General features: G+C 50.5%; 1 protein-coding gene across 3 annotated transcripts in view; it reads right to left on the reverse strand.

Moving 5' to 3' along the window:
* Nucleotides 1-15,767, reverse strand: part of EEFSEC (eukaryotic elongation factor, selenocysteine-tRNA-specific) — a 250,923-nt gene that overhangs the window by 35,805 nt on the left and 199,351 nt on the right. For 2 of the 3 annotated variants that reach the window (XM_006763214.2, XM_006763213.2), the window contains one exon: nucleotides 2,262-2,418. The exons of the other annotated variant lie outside the window; for it this stretch is intronic. In XM_006763214.2, coding sequence (XP_006763277.1) covers nucleotides 2,262-2,418 — 157 coding nt within the window. The remainder of the gene's footprint in view (nucleotides 1-2,261; nucleotides 2,419-15,767) is intronic. 3 annotated transcript variants of the gene reach the window in all.

Below are 15,767 nucleotides of genomic sequence, written 5' to 3' on the forward strand. Positions count from 1 at the left end.
AAATTCTATCCCTGGGCCTATATTTCATATAACAGGAGTTGGCTGGATCCAAGTAGCTCTCCAGGTCCCCACAGTTCCCACCACTCACTATTGCCTAGCACAGCCATGGGCAAAAAACAGCTCGCGGGCCGGATCCAGCCCGTTTGAAATGAATAAAACTAAAAAAAAAAAAAGAGCGTACCCTTTTATGTAATGATGTTTACTTTGAATTTATATTAGTTCACACAAACATTCCATCCATGCTTTTGTTCCGGCCCTCCAGTCCAGTTTAACAACCCATTGTGGCCCTCGAGTCAAAAAGTTTGCCCACCCCTGGCCTAGCACCTGGTCTCTTCAACACCTGCTTGGCCCTGTCAGCATATGGCCTTGAGGTCGGGGCCGAGGGGAGGACACCCAGAGGGTTCTCCAGTCTGCCTTCCCCAGCGGGGTCACCCTACAGAGCTAGCAGGGAGGCTGGTAAGCTGCGTTTAAACCAGCTGCATCCACGACCCAAGGGCTGAGACAGCTCCAGGGAGCCTTAAACTGTGCAGCAGCACAACCCCAGGCTTCTCCACCTGGCATTCCCAACGTGCAGCCAGCAAGGCTGTCCTCCTCCACCTGGCACTGGATGGCTTGGGTTTCCTGAAGAGTCTTTCATAATTAAGGCACTTAAAAATGGTTAAAAGTAATTCTTTATGGGAGGAATCGGCAGGAAAAGACAAGCAGGAGGTGGGGGTGGGCAGTGGGGGTGGATGGGCTGAAGGAATCTGACCAGTTATATTTAATAAAAAGCTTAAAAGCCACAAACAGGAAGCAGACCTATTAAATAGACAACACTGATCTAACAAAGGAATGTGAACTCGAGTTGACTGAAGCAGCGTCACCATGTCTCCCCTCCCTCCACTCCCACCCAGCACCCAGGGCCCCCAAACAAGCCTCCTCCTGCGTCTGGCCTATTCTGGGAACACCCCCACCTCGGAGTTTGCCGTGGGCTAGACGAAAGGGAGCTGAGGGGAAGGTCAGCACAATCCCATCCACCCCCAAAGAAGCAAACAGACTGCCCTCCCCTGTCTGCACCAGCAGGGGCCCGAGCAGCCTGGGGAAGGGGCAGTGCTGTGGTGCAGCCCTCCCTCAGGCAGCTCTGCTCCCAGCACCTGCACCCTCCTTCCCAGAGAGCTCCACAGGTACTGGCCCAGGGCCTGGGCCTGAGGCCTGGGCACTGCCTGGCTCATGCCCTGTGCATGTTCCCTGGAGCCTGGAGCAGGGCACTGGGCACTCAATTTGGCCGAGGACCCGAGCAGCTGAGCACTGGATTGGGTAGGGCAGGCGCTTGAAGCTGGGTCAGGGCTGGAGGCTCCCAAGCGTGTGTTGCCTCACCTGCCCTGAGGGAGTCTCTCCTTAGGGTGATGAGGCTCAGCCCCACCTTGGCAGGGCCTCAGGGCACCGACAGCACGCCCAAGCGTGCAGGGAAGCAGGCCTCTGCTGACCACTCCCTCCCTCAGGAGAGGGCAAGTGCACATGGCCTCTGGACTTCAGGAAGATTCGGAGGCAGGGTCCAGTCAGGCCTTAGGGAGAGTGGAAGTGCTGGCTTTTCCTGGTGAGATGCCAGGGCCCTGGGAATGCTACTTCCTAGCTGGGGCCAGGGCACCACCCTACCTGGAGATTTTACTAAAAAAGTTACCGACACATCTCCATGCTCAGGCCACTCCTGCCCAGCATCCACCCCTCAGGACCTTCTCACTGGTCTCCCTCCCTGTCTGCAGTATGTTCTTCCCTGGGGATTTGCGTGGCTCCCTCCTTTCTTCAGTCAGGACTCCACTCCACCGTGACCTCTTCAGAGAGGCTTTTCCCGACTGCCCTGTCCAGGCAGCACACTCGCCAATCCTCCCCTGATTTATTTTTCTACCCCAGTCTATCTTCACTCAGTGTGTTCACACCTGTCCCCTCTCGTGACCACAGCTCTATGTCTGGTACACAGTAGGATGTCAGGAAAATGGGTGTGAACAGAGTGCATGAGTGACATATCCAAGGTCACCCCAATGGTCACAGTGAAGCGAGAACTCATATTCAGACCTTGACCCCCGCTCAAACCCGATGCTAACTCCACACCAGGCTCCTCCAGGATCCAAACTGGCTTTCCAGCCACAAATGTGGGACCAGAGGCCATGATGGACTGAGCTCTGCACGGCAGCACAGCAGGCCCAGGCACTGTCAGGGCACGGTCGCTGCTATTTCTCCATGGCCTGCCCACCCCGAGAGCAAGAGGAAATAACCATACTCACCAGGGATGTTGATCTTAAACTTGCCACTCTGGCCAAAGGAGCTGTCAATGACACCCAGCTCCCCAGTCGACAGGTGTACCTTGAGCCCCACAAAGAGCTGGATGTTGGTCTCCTTTTTGAAGAGGGAACGGCCGATCACGCTGTAGTCATCTATGACCTGTTTCCACACCCAACCCCAGAGAGAGAAAGCATCAGTGTGTGCTGGTGAAGGCCAAGGCCAAGGCCGCCACACCCTCCCAGGTAATCAGTCCACCTTACGGATAATGGAAGGCACTGGAACCATTACAATGACCGGCCCCCTCGTCGTCGTCACCACCCACCACCACCGACACCTACAGAGCCAAGGCTGTGTGCCAGGTGGCTGTGAAGGCTTCATGTGAACAAATACGCTTAGCGCTTAGCCCCAGGGCAGCAACATGAGGGAGGCACTTTCTCCACTTTATAGATGTGGAAACTGAGGCACAGCAGAGTGAGGCCATCTGCCCAAGGTCACAGAGCTCCTAGGGCAGAGGTAGCTGAGAATGTAAAGCTGCTCCGCCTACACCTGCCTCTGTGTGGCTACCATGCCCCGCCTGCCCCCAGCACTAGTCAAATGAAAGCAAGTGGTACTCTCCTCATGAAAGCTTTCCTGGATAGGCAGGCTGAGAGGATGATGTCCACCCCTGAGCCTGAACCCTCCTCACTCTCTTCCTGGCTCCCACTCCCATGAGAAATCTCTGGCAACCTGCTCTCTACCGCCCCATCCTGCTACACGCACACACACATTTCTGCCCAGAGCCCCCTTTCTGGCCTGGCCTACATCTACTCCACAGTTCCACTGCCCCCTCCTCTGTGACACCCTCCTGCCTCTATCTCAGCAGAAGTCCGACTTCCCTCAGCTCCCTAGTGTTTGTGCCAGGCCCTATGCCAGGGGTCCTCAAACTTTTTAAACAGGGGGCCAGTTCACTGTCCCTCAGACTGTTGGTGGGCCGGACTATAGTTTAAAAAAAACACCTATGAACAAATTCCTATGCACACTGCACATATCTTATTTTGAAGTAAAAAAATAAAACAGACACAAATACAATATTTGTATTTGCATGTGGCCCGCGGGCCATAGTTTGAGGACCCCTGCCCTATGCTGTAGAGCTTGCACCCCTTCACCTTTTGGTGGAGGCCTGGTCTGAGAGGAGGAACATACATGTGTATGGAAGTCAGCTAGGTGCAGCCTTGATTTCATCACAAGCTATATTCATCTTGAACCTTCTCCCCAAGGGAAAAACTGAAGTGTTACTCTGCTCTTCCTGAGGTCTCTCGAAGCTTAGATTCTCCTTTGGGGAAGATGGCATAGTCAGGAGAACCCCACCAGATGGCCTCCCTGTCCTGCCCAGCTCATCTCCGGGGCCTGTGCAGAAAGCTGCTGGGCCTCTGTGTAAAGAGAAGGGATGTGAGTGCGTGCATGCATGCATGTTAAAGACCAGCCCCTCCCCCAGATGACTGCAGCAGGGCTGACACAATTTCTTCCTGAGATCTGTTGCTCTTTGGAGCAGGGCCTATGCTCCACCTGGACTTGGTTGCACTAGGTCCAGCACAAGGGCCACAGGAGAAATTGGGGAGTTCCTTTTGTTGTCCAGGGCCCAGGCATGGGCCTGGGTTCTTTCTGGGGACATTCTGGTCTGAGCAGACACTGGCACGGGCAGCAGTGCCAGAGGTGTTGCCAGTGGCGAGGCCTACTGCCTCCACCGGGCTCCCTTAGGGAACTCCTGGGACCCCTGAGGGCTGGGCTGTCCTCAGCCTCAGAAACATCTCACTTCTGCCCAAGATTCATCCAAAGGCCCCAGATAGATTGTTTTGAAAAGGAGAAACTGTCCCATTTACCCTAAAAACCTTTTGGAAAAACATATCCTATTCTATTTGATTCATAGCACCAGATAAAAGGTACTCGCATTCCTCCTCTCCAGGGTGATGGATGAATCGGATACAAATAATGATAAGAATAATCATTTCCACTTGCACAGCCTTTATAATTCACAAATCTCATTCCCACACATGAACTCCCCCTCATTCTTCTGGACTTGGCTTCAGCAGAGCAAGCCTTGCAGGCTGGGGCTGCTGTGGACTCTGCCCTTCCTCCCAGCTCTGCCCTGACTGTGGGTGATGCTGTTTCCACTACAGCAGGCGTCCAGCAAGGCTGCTGGGTGAACTGAATGTGGATGGTTCCTCAGACCTGCAGGACAGTAGAGTCAAGATGAACAATTGTCACCAGCCCCAAGTGCTTTCCCATACTTCCCAGCTACCAGGGCCCCAGTCCCATGAGAAGGCCACCTATTCACATTCAGCAGTCCAGCCAGGTGAGTAGGAATCCAGAACCAATGAATGGCTCTGGACTAGTTATTCCCCATTTCCCATGACTGAAGGGCTCACTGCCATCTCCTGTCCCCAACTCAGCCTCTGCTGCTAAAGAGAAAAGGAGTGCCCGAGAGTCCCTCAACTCTTAGAGCCCCTTAGCCCCTCAGAGCCCCTCAATCTTCAGAGCTCCTCAGCCACCCCCCACACCCAGAGTCCCTTAGCCTAGCTCACCGAGACATTAGGGGGCTCCTTGAGCACCTTTGTCTACAAGGGTTTTCATTCCTACTTCAGAGCAGGCAGAGCTGAAGTCAGAACAAGACCTGAGTGGGCTGCAGCCACCCAAGGCAGCGGCACAGCAGAAATGCAAGCCCAAGTCTGCAGGGCCTCTGCAAAGCAGAGCAAGATCATGCTGACTTGTGCCAAGCTGGAGAAGCGGTAGGTGGTGCTGCCAGGATGTCCTGGTCCCACTGGCCTTGACTATACTGAGACAGATATGGCTGAGACACAAGACCTGCTTCGACACCACAGCTAGCTGAGAAACGAAAGAGGACAGTGCTTGCACGAGGAGCTTCCACCCTATACAGAGAACCGCCTTTTAAAGGCTCTGGCGGAACCAAACAAGCCACCCAGGCAGGTGTTCTCTCAGACAGCAGGTCCTCACCACATTCACAGGGCTGTCTGCCCTTCCACTGAGAGTCTGCCACGTGCACAGCATGTAGTTAACAACAAATCCAAGCTCCTGCCTCAAGGGATGCATGCATGCCCTAAGAGAGGTGAGGTTTACACCCCCCTTGGTCCCATTGCCTGTGGACGTGCACTGGCAGAGACAGGGTGCCCATCTCTGTGCCAGCTCCTAGTGCCCAGCAAAGGTCCTAGTCAAGGACTTTGTGCCTGCAGTGTCCCGGAAGCCATGGCTCACTACCCCTTGCTCCACCCCCTTGTTCCTCTGCAACCCCTTGGCCCGTCTCTGTCTTCAGAGCACAGAGCGCCCCCTGACATAGGCCACAGTTTTATCTGTTACTCTTCACTGCTCCCAACCAGGACACAAGGCCATGAAGGCAGAAACATGGTTCCTCCATGCTGCGTCCCCTTGCTGGGTGCTCCCCGAGTACACCCAGTGCTGGAGTAAGTTCAGGATGTACACCTCAGCATGGTTGCCGGGGCGTGTGCAGTACTCGCTCGTGTCTGTGGGCTCTCATTTTTTTAACAGCTTCATTGAGGACAACTGATATACAGCATGCCCATATTTAAGGTATCCATTTGGCAAGTTAGGACATACGTATAAACTCATGAAACCATCATCACAATCAAACTACTGAACATATCTATCATGCCCCACATTTTCTCATGTTCCTTTATCACGCTTCCCTCACTCCTACCCTCCGTGCTCTTCCCAGTTCAGCTTGGGCAGCTTTCCCCACAACAGGCCCCTCCTGTCCCGAGAGTCTGGCAGTTCTGTCTCATCACTGACAGTTGGCCTGTCAGTCTCCCTCACCAAAGACTGGGAGTTCTGTCTGAACAGCCCTCACCCTGTCCCGTGGCAGGTCCCAGTAAATAAGCACATGATATGGAGGTGGGGAGAAGGTGGCTCTTGGCTCTTTGGGAATAAAAGTAAATGACTTAAGTGGACATGCGGTTGGAGGATATGGTCATCAAAGAGTGAGCCAGCCAGCCTGCTCTGGGCCTAGCTGTCTTGCATACCCAGTGCTGGTCTCACTCAATGGCTTGGAACTGGGCCTCCCAGTAACCAAAGCCAGGGTGGCAGGTGCCCCCTCCTTTCTTTTGCTTATAAAATATTAACTTAAAAAGCTAAATGTCACAGAGATAGCAAAGGACCTCTCATTCCCCAAGCCAGGGTCTTGCAATGAGGGCAGACTAATTTTATTAACTTCTGGGGAACTTCAAAAAGCTTCAGGGCTTCCATGGCAGACGGTGAAGACCCCCAACGCTGGTTTAAGTGCTACATAAACAGGTCTAGGGCCAGGAAGCGAGGGCTCTCAGCATTTCTTGTTTACATTCTCATCTGGCAGAGTGGGCCGGTGGGCGGGCAGGGCCTGTAATCCTGCCGGTGTGCGATGCCGCTCAGTTCACTGACCTACATTACCACAATATTTTTATAAGCCTCCGGGATAAGGTTGGGAGTGAACAGGCTTCTTCTGTCCCTCTGAGGAGGCCCGAGGGGCTCCTCTTGTGGCTGGCCTCATGGTCTCACTGGTGGTAGAGTGGCAGTTTAGAAAGGATTTCAGGTTCAAAGGGAGCTCCTGCTTGCTTGCCTTATTATGGTATAGCCGGAAGATACAATAGCGCTGACACAACAGCGCTGACTGGGTGCTCTCGTTACCCACTGTGTCTTTGCTTCCATTTGTAAGTTGGGTGGTGATGGGGGGAAGCTGGCCTTCAGCACACCACCAAGAACCTGGTCTCAGGAACTCTGGGATGCCCTGCCCACTGAGAGTCGCGCTGTCATGTTATAGCAACCAGAGTGGATCCTTCTAGGAGCCAGCTGCAAACCCCTCCTCTTGCAGACTCCCAGACTTTGTCCCACCCTCCCACGTGGCCTGCAGCAGGTGGAAGCCACCAGTCGTCCTCAGCCATGCTCTTGGAGAGGTGTCTCCACACCATTAATTAATCTTTAGGAAAGCCCTGCAGGGGCTCAGCAAGGTGAAAGGATTTGCCCAAAGTCACACATCCAGCTTTTCCTGCCTCGTGGTGTCCCAGGGGAACAAGAGCCAAGAGGAGGCGGAGGTTTGGCAGCAGTGAAGGAGCCCAGCAATGGCATTTTCCATCCCTTGGGCTCCCTGGAACTAGGCCGTAACTGCTGCACCCAAGATGGCCTGCAAGTCTGGCCCAGGCACGGCTGCCCCATCTCCCCAGTCCCAACTCCTGAAACCCCAAGTTCCTGGAGGAGCTGATCCCCCCAAGTTCAGGGACCCAGCCCCCATGGGCTGTCTACAGGGAAGGAGACAGGGAGGGAGGACGGATGGAGCGTGGCCACAGGAGCAGGAACTGTGGTGGGCCCAAGCCCCTTACCTTCAAAGGAAGATATGCCAGCCCAGACGCATTGCTGTGGAGCGCTGCAGGCCAGACACAGAATGCAAGAAAGGCAACTGATTCCCCAGGCCTCCAGTTTCCTCACCCACAAAATGAGGTTGGAGAGAAGGTGAGCTGTCCCCCTCTGTGGTGCTGGTGAATTCCAAGTAACCAGTTCTAGTACAGGCCTCTGAACTTGGGAAAATGTGGCAGACTAGAGTCAAGAGAACACTCAGGGCAAAGGTTCTGAAGATGGGGCCAGGAGTGAGGAACGGCGAAAGGAGCTAAGAGCAGCCTGGAGTGCTGCATCCAACCAGAGTTTACTAGTAAGGTTTCACAGCAGAGAGGGGATCTAGAGAGCATGGTGAGCTACTGCTTGCGTCGTGGATTGGAGCCAGGGCTGAAAGCCCCAGTTTGGTGGCCTGGAGGACTCTGGCCTGTGTCCTAACTTGTATAGGCCTCAGCTCTAGTCTGCAAAGTGGGGAAAGAGAGTTACTGCAGCTTCACATGAAGCCTCTGTTGCCCAATCCCCCAGGACTCCCCTAATTGTGCCATACAGGACCACAGGGCCATAGGTAGGGTTCTATGCATCCAGCACCACTGACCCGCAGACGTGAGCAGACCTTGTTAGCTGACACAGCACTCTTCCACAGCACCCTGCCAGCCACAGTATCCCTATTCAAAGGCTGTGGCGGGAGCAGCCAGGATGAAGCCTGTGTATAGGTCTCCCAGTATAGCCGCAGCTGGCCTGTGCAGGGTGGCCCCGTTGGAAGTGTGTGTGTGTGTGTGTGTGTGTGTGTGTGTGTGTCCTGAAAGGTAGGAGCTGGCCTAAGCACATTTCTGCATCTTTGAGCTAACCCCTTCCAGAAACGACTGGGATTGGGGTGGGTGCTAAGAGGGGACTCATCAAATGTCTGCTCATTGAATTAAGTCTGATTGGAAGAGAGGCGACAGCCCCTCCTGCTGCAGGCAGTGAGGCCTACATCTCTGGAGAGCTTCAGGAAGAACAGGGATCATCATCTGTCCTGGGTGTCAAAGACAGAAGACTGGGGAATGGCTTTCCTCAGCCCTATCCATCTCTAGAATATGTGTATACGCGTGCGCATGTGCAATAGTCGGACTCCTCTTCAAGTCACAGACTCTTCACACTGAAGGAGAGACCTCAGAGATCAGGCACCAGCACATCCAATAAGGAAAACCCCTCAGAGAACAATTGGAGGTTTTTCATCTTGAAATCAATCACTGTAACATCAAACCAAAGACGATGCATGTGGGATTTGCTCGGTGGGACTTGCTCCTAGGAAATAATGCTGAAATGGGGCCAGCACAGTTACAATAACTCTAAGAAGGGACTTTCACTGTTTGCATGAATAATTTGCTTCATTTATTAGCTTTCAGTCATTGGAGCAGTCACTGGCTGCACATGAAGCCAGGTCCTCGCTTACATGCCAGGTGAGTCCCCACTGTCCCCAGCTTTTGAGTGGGGACTTGGCTGCCTGTGCACGTAATTATGTCATTACATGTGTGTGTCTCTCTCAGAGCCCGGCTCCCATGATGAGGCTTGGGAACTGCCCAAGTTCTGAAGCCGGTATTCTAATTAAAATTGGAGAAATGGCACCAAGGAAAGAGGGTCAGCAGGCTGTGAGATGGAGCTCTGTGCCAGGTCTGCTGTGAGGAGGACTAAAGAGAGAAAAGGAGCTAGGAAGGCTTGAGTCCTGCCTCTGCCTCTTCCAGCGCTACAATCTTGGGCAAGGGACTTCTCTGAACCTCAGTTTCTTCTTCTGAAAAAAGTTGGTGTTGGGATTAGGGGTATTGATGTGGACTAGAACACCTAAGACTTGGTAGCAGAATGATCACCCAGAGAAAAGACTGGCACAATGTCAAAATGGGAAAAGCTAAAGTGAAGCGCCATTTGGTACAGGGGATCTTCTAATACACTCAGAAAGCACAAGATATAGAGATATCAAACCTGCTGAAGAAAAGCAAGGATGCTAATACATACTCAGCACAGACTACCTCCCAGGTCCTGCCCTGAGAACCCAATCCCCTGCCTCCCAATCAAAGTCTTCTCACAGGCTCCCTACAAATAGGGCGTTAATTCTCCAGGGCACTTGAAGGCCACCAGAATTGAAAATTTTGCCAAGAGTCCCTGGGATAATGATGACACTCTTGTATCATCCATTCTTGTTTAGCATAGGAAATATTTCACCAAGACTGGCATTTCCCTCCTCCCAGTGCAAGGCCATGGCAAGCCAAGTCGCTCCTATGAGCCTCAGTGTTCTCTCCTGTGAAACAGAGCAAACATAGCCACCTCCAAGATTGTTGTGAGGAAGAAAAGAGATTTCTGAATGAAAGTATGCTGTCAGTGAGGATCAGACGCATTGCAACCCCTTAGGGTTAGCCCAGACAAGGCAATTAGCCTTCAATTCATCTCATTTTGTCAACTGAGTTCCAGAGGCCCAGGCTAGGAAGACCTAGGGTGGGCCAGGATCTGCACGTCACAGAGGGCACCCACCCAGGAAGGAATCTGCCCGACACTCCCCACAACCAGCTCTCAAGACTAGCCAGCTCTGCCCATTGGTGATAAGCCCTGACTGCTAGCTCCCTCCTCCCTTATAACCTCTTATCCACATTGAATTCCTCCTTCTTTCTGTTTTCCATCACCCAGGCACCCATGCAGGTAAAGGTCCTGTCCGTGGCTGACCAGGAGGTACCAAGGAATGGCTCCCAAACGCAGCTGCTTTTTCATGGAGAAAAACGGAAAACGGACATTTTACTGAGCACTTAACTATACTAGTATACCAGGCTCCATGCTTGGCCCTTTGCACATATGGTCTTATCTACTCCCTACCACAGGTCCTTTAAAGAAGGAACAGGTTCTGCCCTGGCTGGTGTGACTCAATTGGTTGAGTATCATCCCATGCACCAAAAGGTTGCTGGTTTGGTGCCCGGGGCAAACATATGGTAGTGGGGTGCATATGGGAGGCAGCCAATTGATGTTATTCTCTCTCTTCCCCTCTCCCTTACTCTCTCTCTAATCAATTAAAACATATTTTTAAAAAAGAAGCAGGTTCTGAGGCAGGAGTAGGGGGTTGGGGGAGACTTGTCCACAGTCAGGCCAAGCCAGCGCCTAGGCGCTCAGTGCATTGGTCTCTAGAACCAGCTCTTTCTACCATGTCAATCTACCTCAACTCTGTGTCTGTATGCAAACAAAAAAGCAATTTTCAAGGCAGGCTAACAGGCCCTTCAGCAGCCAAGCAAGACTCTCAGCTATCGATGCCGATATCTGTAAGAGAAGCTGAGGATTTGGGCCGGAGGCCAGAACACTAGGACAGGCATCTGATCGCATCCCTAAGGAGGGCGCCTTTTAGGCGTCTGCTTCAGGGGCACCTGTCTTTTCCAGTGGCCTGGGAGCTGACACAGCCTTCAGTCTGCTGACAGGGACTGGGGGAACAAGGGACAGCCACGCAGGCCAAGTGCTGCTTCCTCCAGGGGATGGGGTTCTGAAGTTGCCCACCTGGGCCGCCAAGCCTGCCAAATGGCCCCTGGTCAGGAAGTATAGTCCCTGCTTACCAGTGGTAGTCACAGACTGGCTCGGACCCCAGCCAGGCACGCTTAACAACCATCAGCTATGCAGGGGGCAAGCCAGGAGCCGGGAGGCAGCACTGCTTCCTACTTCAAAGCCAGCCAGTGCTCCTGGTGGTGTTTGCCTATTTACATTTGGTTGGGTGGATGCCACAGGCTCCTCTGGCCCAGCCCTAAGGCCTTCCTACCTGGCGCCAGTGGGTGCCAGACCCAGAATGACCAGCATGCCCGGCCCAATCCCAGCACAGGGGCAGGGGGTACCAGTTTCCTGCCACCACCCCAGCTGGGGACCCAGGCATGTATGCCATGAGGCAAGTCTGAGTAAATAGCAATGAGGATGCCTCTGCTCCACAAAGCCTGCCCTGTGCCAGTTACAGCACCTTACATGGACTGATCTCCCTTTCTTATACCACCCCACAAAAAATAGAGGCAAAGCCCCTGTTCCTCTATTAAGGAAACTGAGGGGAAGAGAACTGCCCAAAGTCCTACACCTTCAGGAGGTCCACCCATCAGGCCCTGGGACTCTTGCAGGCTGGAGCCCACCTGCCTGCCTTCCCGGCCTGCCACTCCCTAGCACCCACGGCTGGCTTGCCACTAGCTTCACAATTAGTGGCAGGCCAGCCGTGGTGTGTTAAGGTGTGAGCATTGTCTTTGTCCTGGTGGTGAGGTGAGCCAAAAGAGATTTTTGAGCAGGAGCTGGAAGGACTACCTTTGTTTTGTAGAAAATTATTGGGGTGGAGCTGTGCACGATGCCAGGGCAGGGAGGGAGGCAGATGGATGGGGAGGTGAGGAAGGCCTCCTGGGGTGTGGCAATAGAAGGTACAAAACGAGCAGGCATGGGTACAGAGCACTCACAGTCCTTGGTACTGAGCCCTCATTTGCCCACTTCTTTTCATGCAATTGTTACAAGTAAGAAAACAGGTGACTTTAGTGATGGCCAGATGATTCAAACTAACTAGCAGGCTGGGTGAGAGGGGCGAGGCTGGCGACGAGGGGACAGCCTCCCTGTGGGCTGCTCTGCTGGGCCTGCTCAGGGCATTTCTCTACTACGAGTTGAACAAGACTCCCCTAACCCCAGTCTGCAGCGCTTCTCCTGGTTGAGGATAAAGAGCTTGGCTTCAGTACCCGGCCTGGTCTACCTCTTGGAGCTCCTGTCCCCTGCCCTACAGCTGGTGGAGACCCTGGGCTCAGGGTTCTTTTCCAAATGGCCAGGACCTGCATGACAGCTCTGTGCCTCTGCGGAAACAGAGCCTGGAACTGGGAAGCCCCTCTTCCATGTCCTCCTCCACCACCACCCTGCCCCCAATATCTGAACAGTGACGAGACACACCTCAAAGGTCATCAGCTCTTTCGTGCTTTTTCCTGACCAGACCACTTCCTCCCACCTCAGCAGTTCTTGCTTCTCTCCTGGCCCCTGTAGCCCTCTGGATGTCCCTCTGGCATGGGCACGAGTCTGTCCTGCACTAGGAAGACCCCGTTTCCTGTGAGACTCTGTCCTGAGCGCCCTAAGAGAGGAGCTGCTGGCTCAGGTGCAGGGACCTCTGGGGACAGGGCCAGCATCTCCCAGCCTTGGCTGTGACATATCCTTCGCCCCTCATTATTTTCACCAGATCTTTGCACACGTGTACTATTATTCATTTAATAGTTTTCTTTAAATATATATGTTTGAAAGGAAAACTTCACATGGTACTCTAAAGAGAAAAGTAAGTGGCTTGTCATAAACAGGAACCTGATGGTAAAAGGAAATACAACAAAGAAAATGCACTGAATCCTAGTTCTATACTGCTGCTATGGAAGGGTCTGAATCTTGGCCCTGTGTTAAAGTCATCTTCAAGGGAACCGAAAGCTGTCTGCAATGTAACAGAAGGACTGCAAGAAAACTCAAAAAGAGAAAAAAGTTATTACCAAGGGATTCAACATTATATAATAGTATGAGAAATGGCCTTAACCAAATGGACAATTTACTGTTTGCTAATTTCCAAGCAGAAAATATATGAAAGAATGAACGAGTGACTGAATACACAAGCTATATATCTATAGCCATATCTACATATAAATTCTTCATTTCTAATTTCAATGGTTTATGATTTCTACTTTAAAAAATCCTTTGGGTTTTTTCTGTGGCTTCAAGTACAACTAAAATTCAAATTCCATGAGAGAAGGGATTTTTCTTTTCTTATTCATTGTTATATCTCCAGCCCTGAAAACAGAACATAGTGAGTGTTCTATAAATATTTTAAAATGATTACTGCTGAATGCTCAGTTTCTGTAAATGTGGCATACATATAGGAAAAAGTATATATTCTCTATTCATGGGATGTAAGAATTTCCATCTGCCTATCTAGAAATCAAGAATAGTGACTGTATTACGTTTCTTTATCTTTTATCTGCTGTCTAGTGGACCTGTCCAATTCTGAAATATGCACTTGCAAGTGTCCCACTGCAATTATCATTCCATTTTTTACCAAGTTCTCCTTTGTTTTTATATGTTTTGTGTATACAAGTTTGTAACTGTGCCTTTTATCGTGATGTCCTCTTTATCTTGGTTAGTATTCTTAATCTTAGATTCTACATTGTCTGAAATTAATATTATTACTCATACTTTCTTTTTGTTTATAGTCACCTAACATCTTTCTATTCTTAACCATTGTTTATCACTTTAAGTGTGTTTCTTATAAACAGCATATAACCAGATGTTGTAGTCTCTGTATTTAAATAGGAGAACTCAGCCACATCTAGTGTGGCTAAAACTTAATTTTGTTCCTTCTGTTTTTGTTATTATTCATGAACAGTGTTCTTGTTTTTCTTATTTTTGTTGGTTTAATTAAATTCATTTCAGTTTTTCCTTAGTTAATGTGGAAATTCTACTACACTTTTTATGCCATTCATAGTTTCTTTTATCTGTGTTCATAACCTTACATTTCTATATTTTTACTTAAAAATGGGATACTGCCCTAACCAGTTTGGCTCAGTGGATAGAGCGTCAGCCTGTGGATTCAAGGGTTCCGGGTTCGATTCCGGTCAAGGGCATGTACCTTGGTTGTGGGTACATCCCCATGTAGGGGGTATGCAGGAGGCAGCTGATCGATGCTTCTCTCTCATTGATGTTTCTCTCTATCCCTCTCCCTTCCTCTCTGTAAAAAATCAATAAAATATATATATAAAAAATAAAAAATAAAAATGGGATACTAACAATTTCCCTCATCACCATATGCTCTAATTCCCTTCCCCAAGCCCTCTCCCTAGAAAGACAGCTCTTTAGAACACTTTCACTTCCCTTTACACAGCTGGGGTGAGAGCTCTGCACCAGCTCTATTAACTAAGGCCCACCAGAGAACCTGACTCCTAGGGAATGCAGAGAGAGAGGAGAACTTATAGCGTAGGTGACAGACTTTTCCTTGCAGTATGTGTATTCTATTTCAAGACTCCTATTTACCATTTAGATCAGGGGTTGAAAAGCTATAGCTAGAAGGCCAAATCCTGTCCACTATCTGTTTCTGTATGGCCTTTAGCTAAGAATAGATTTTACATTTTCCAGTGGGTTGAAAAATATCAAAAGAAGAAGACTATTTTATGATGGGTGAAAACTATAGGAAATTCAAATGTCAGCATCTATAAGTAAAGTTACTGGCACTCAGCCACACTGACTCCTTTCCATCTTGTTCCCAGCATAGAGCTGAGCAGTTGCAACACAGACCTAGGAGGTGCCAGGTGCATGACAAATTGCAGTGACACAGGGAGAGCTCCACAGCATCGCATCCAACCACACGTCTTAGTTATTTACTTGTATTATCAGTGCACATCCACCATTGCATATTCCACAGAAAAAGTGGACTTTGAATGTCATACTTCTAAGGCTCTGTGGGGTGTGGATATTATTTAGTTGAATCACATGGCAAAGTGTTGTGTTTGTTACCGGGTCTGCTGACAGAATACAGTATACACTGACATCACATACAGTCCCAGCTCACAAAAAAACAATGGTCAGAAAAGTGAGAAAATTTCAAACAGTATAAGTCATCACAGCATAATTTCTTCACAAAAATAAAAAATGAGAATGAGGCTGCATCCAATGTCAGTTCCCAAGTGACCCATTTGTTGCTGAGCAAGGAAAGCCACTTCCAGTGGTGAGTTGATTATGTTGTATTTGATTGCAGCAGCTCAGAAAAAGATCCAGAGAAAACTAGCACAGGAAGAGGAAAGGCTGGAGGCCTGAAAGCTGGCCTCTGCAATGTGCCATGCACTGTCTTCAGCATTTCCCAGTTACCACCCTCAATTATTTTCTTTCTAGAACTTACTACTACCTAAAAGTGCCCAATCTACTATTCTCTGCCAGTCCCCCTTGTGAAGACAAGAACGTTGTCCATCTTATATCCCTAGTGCCTGTCACACACAGGAGCTCAGTAAACATCTGAACATATCCTATTTAATAAAAGAGAAACACGGTAATTGGTGTATGACCGCTACCCTTCGCATTGGCTAATCAGCGAGATATGCAAATTAACTGACAGCCACGATGGCTGCTGGCAGCCAGGCAGCTTGAAACTAACATGAGCATTGCTT

The sequence above is a fragment of the Myotis davidii genome, unplaced genomic scaffold (assembly GCF_000327345.1).
Source record: "Myotis davidii unplaced genomic scaffold, ASM32734v1 scaffold78, whole genome shotgun sequence".
Classification (NCBI taxonomy): domain Eukaryota; kingdom Metazoa; phylum Chordata; class Mammalia; order Chiroptera; family Vespertilionidae; genus Myotis; species Myotis davidii.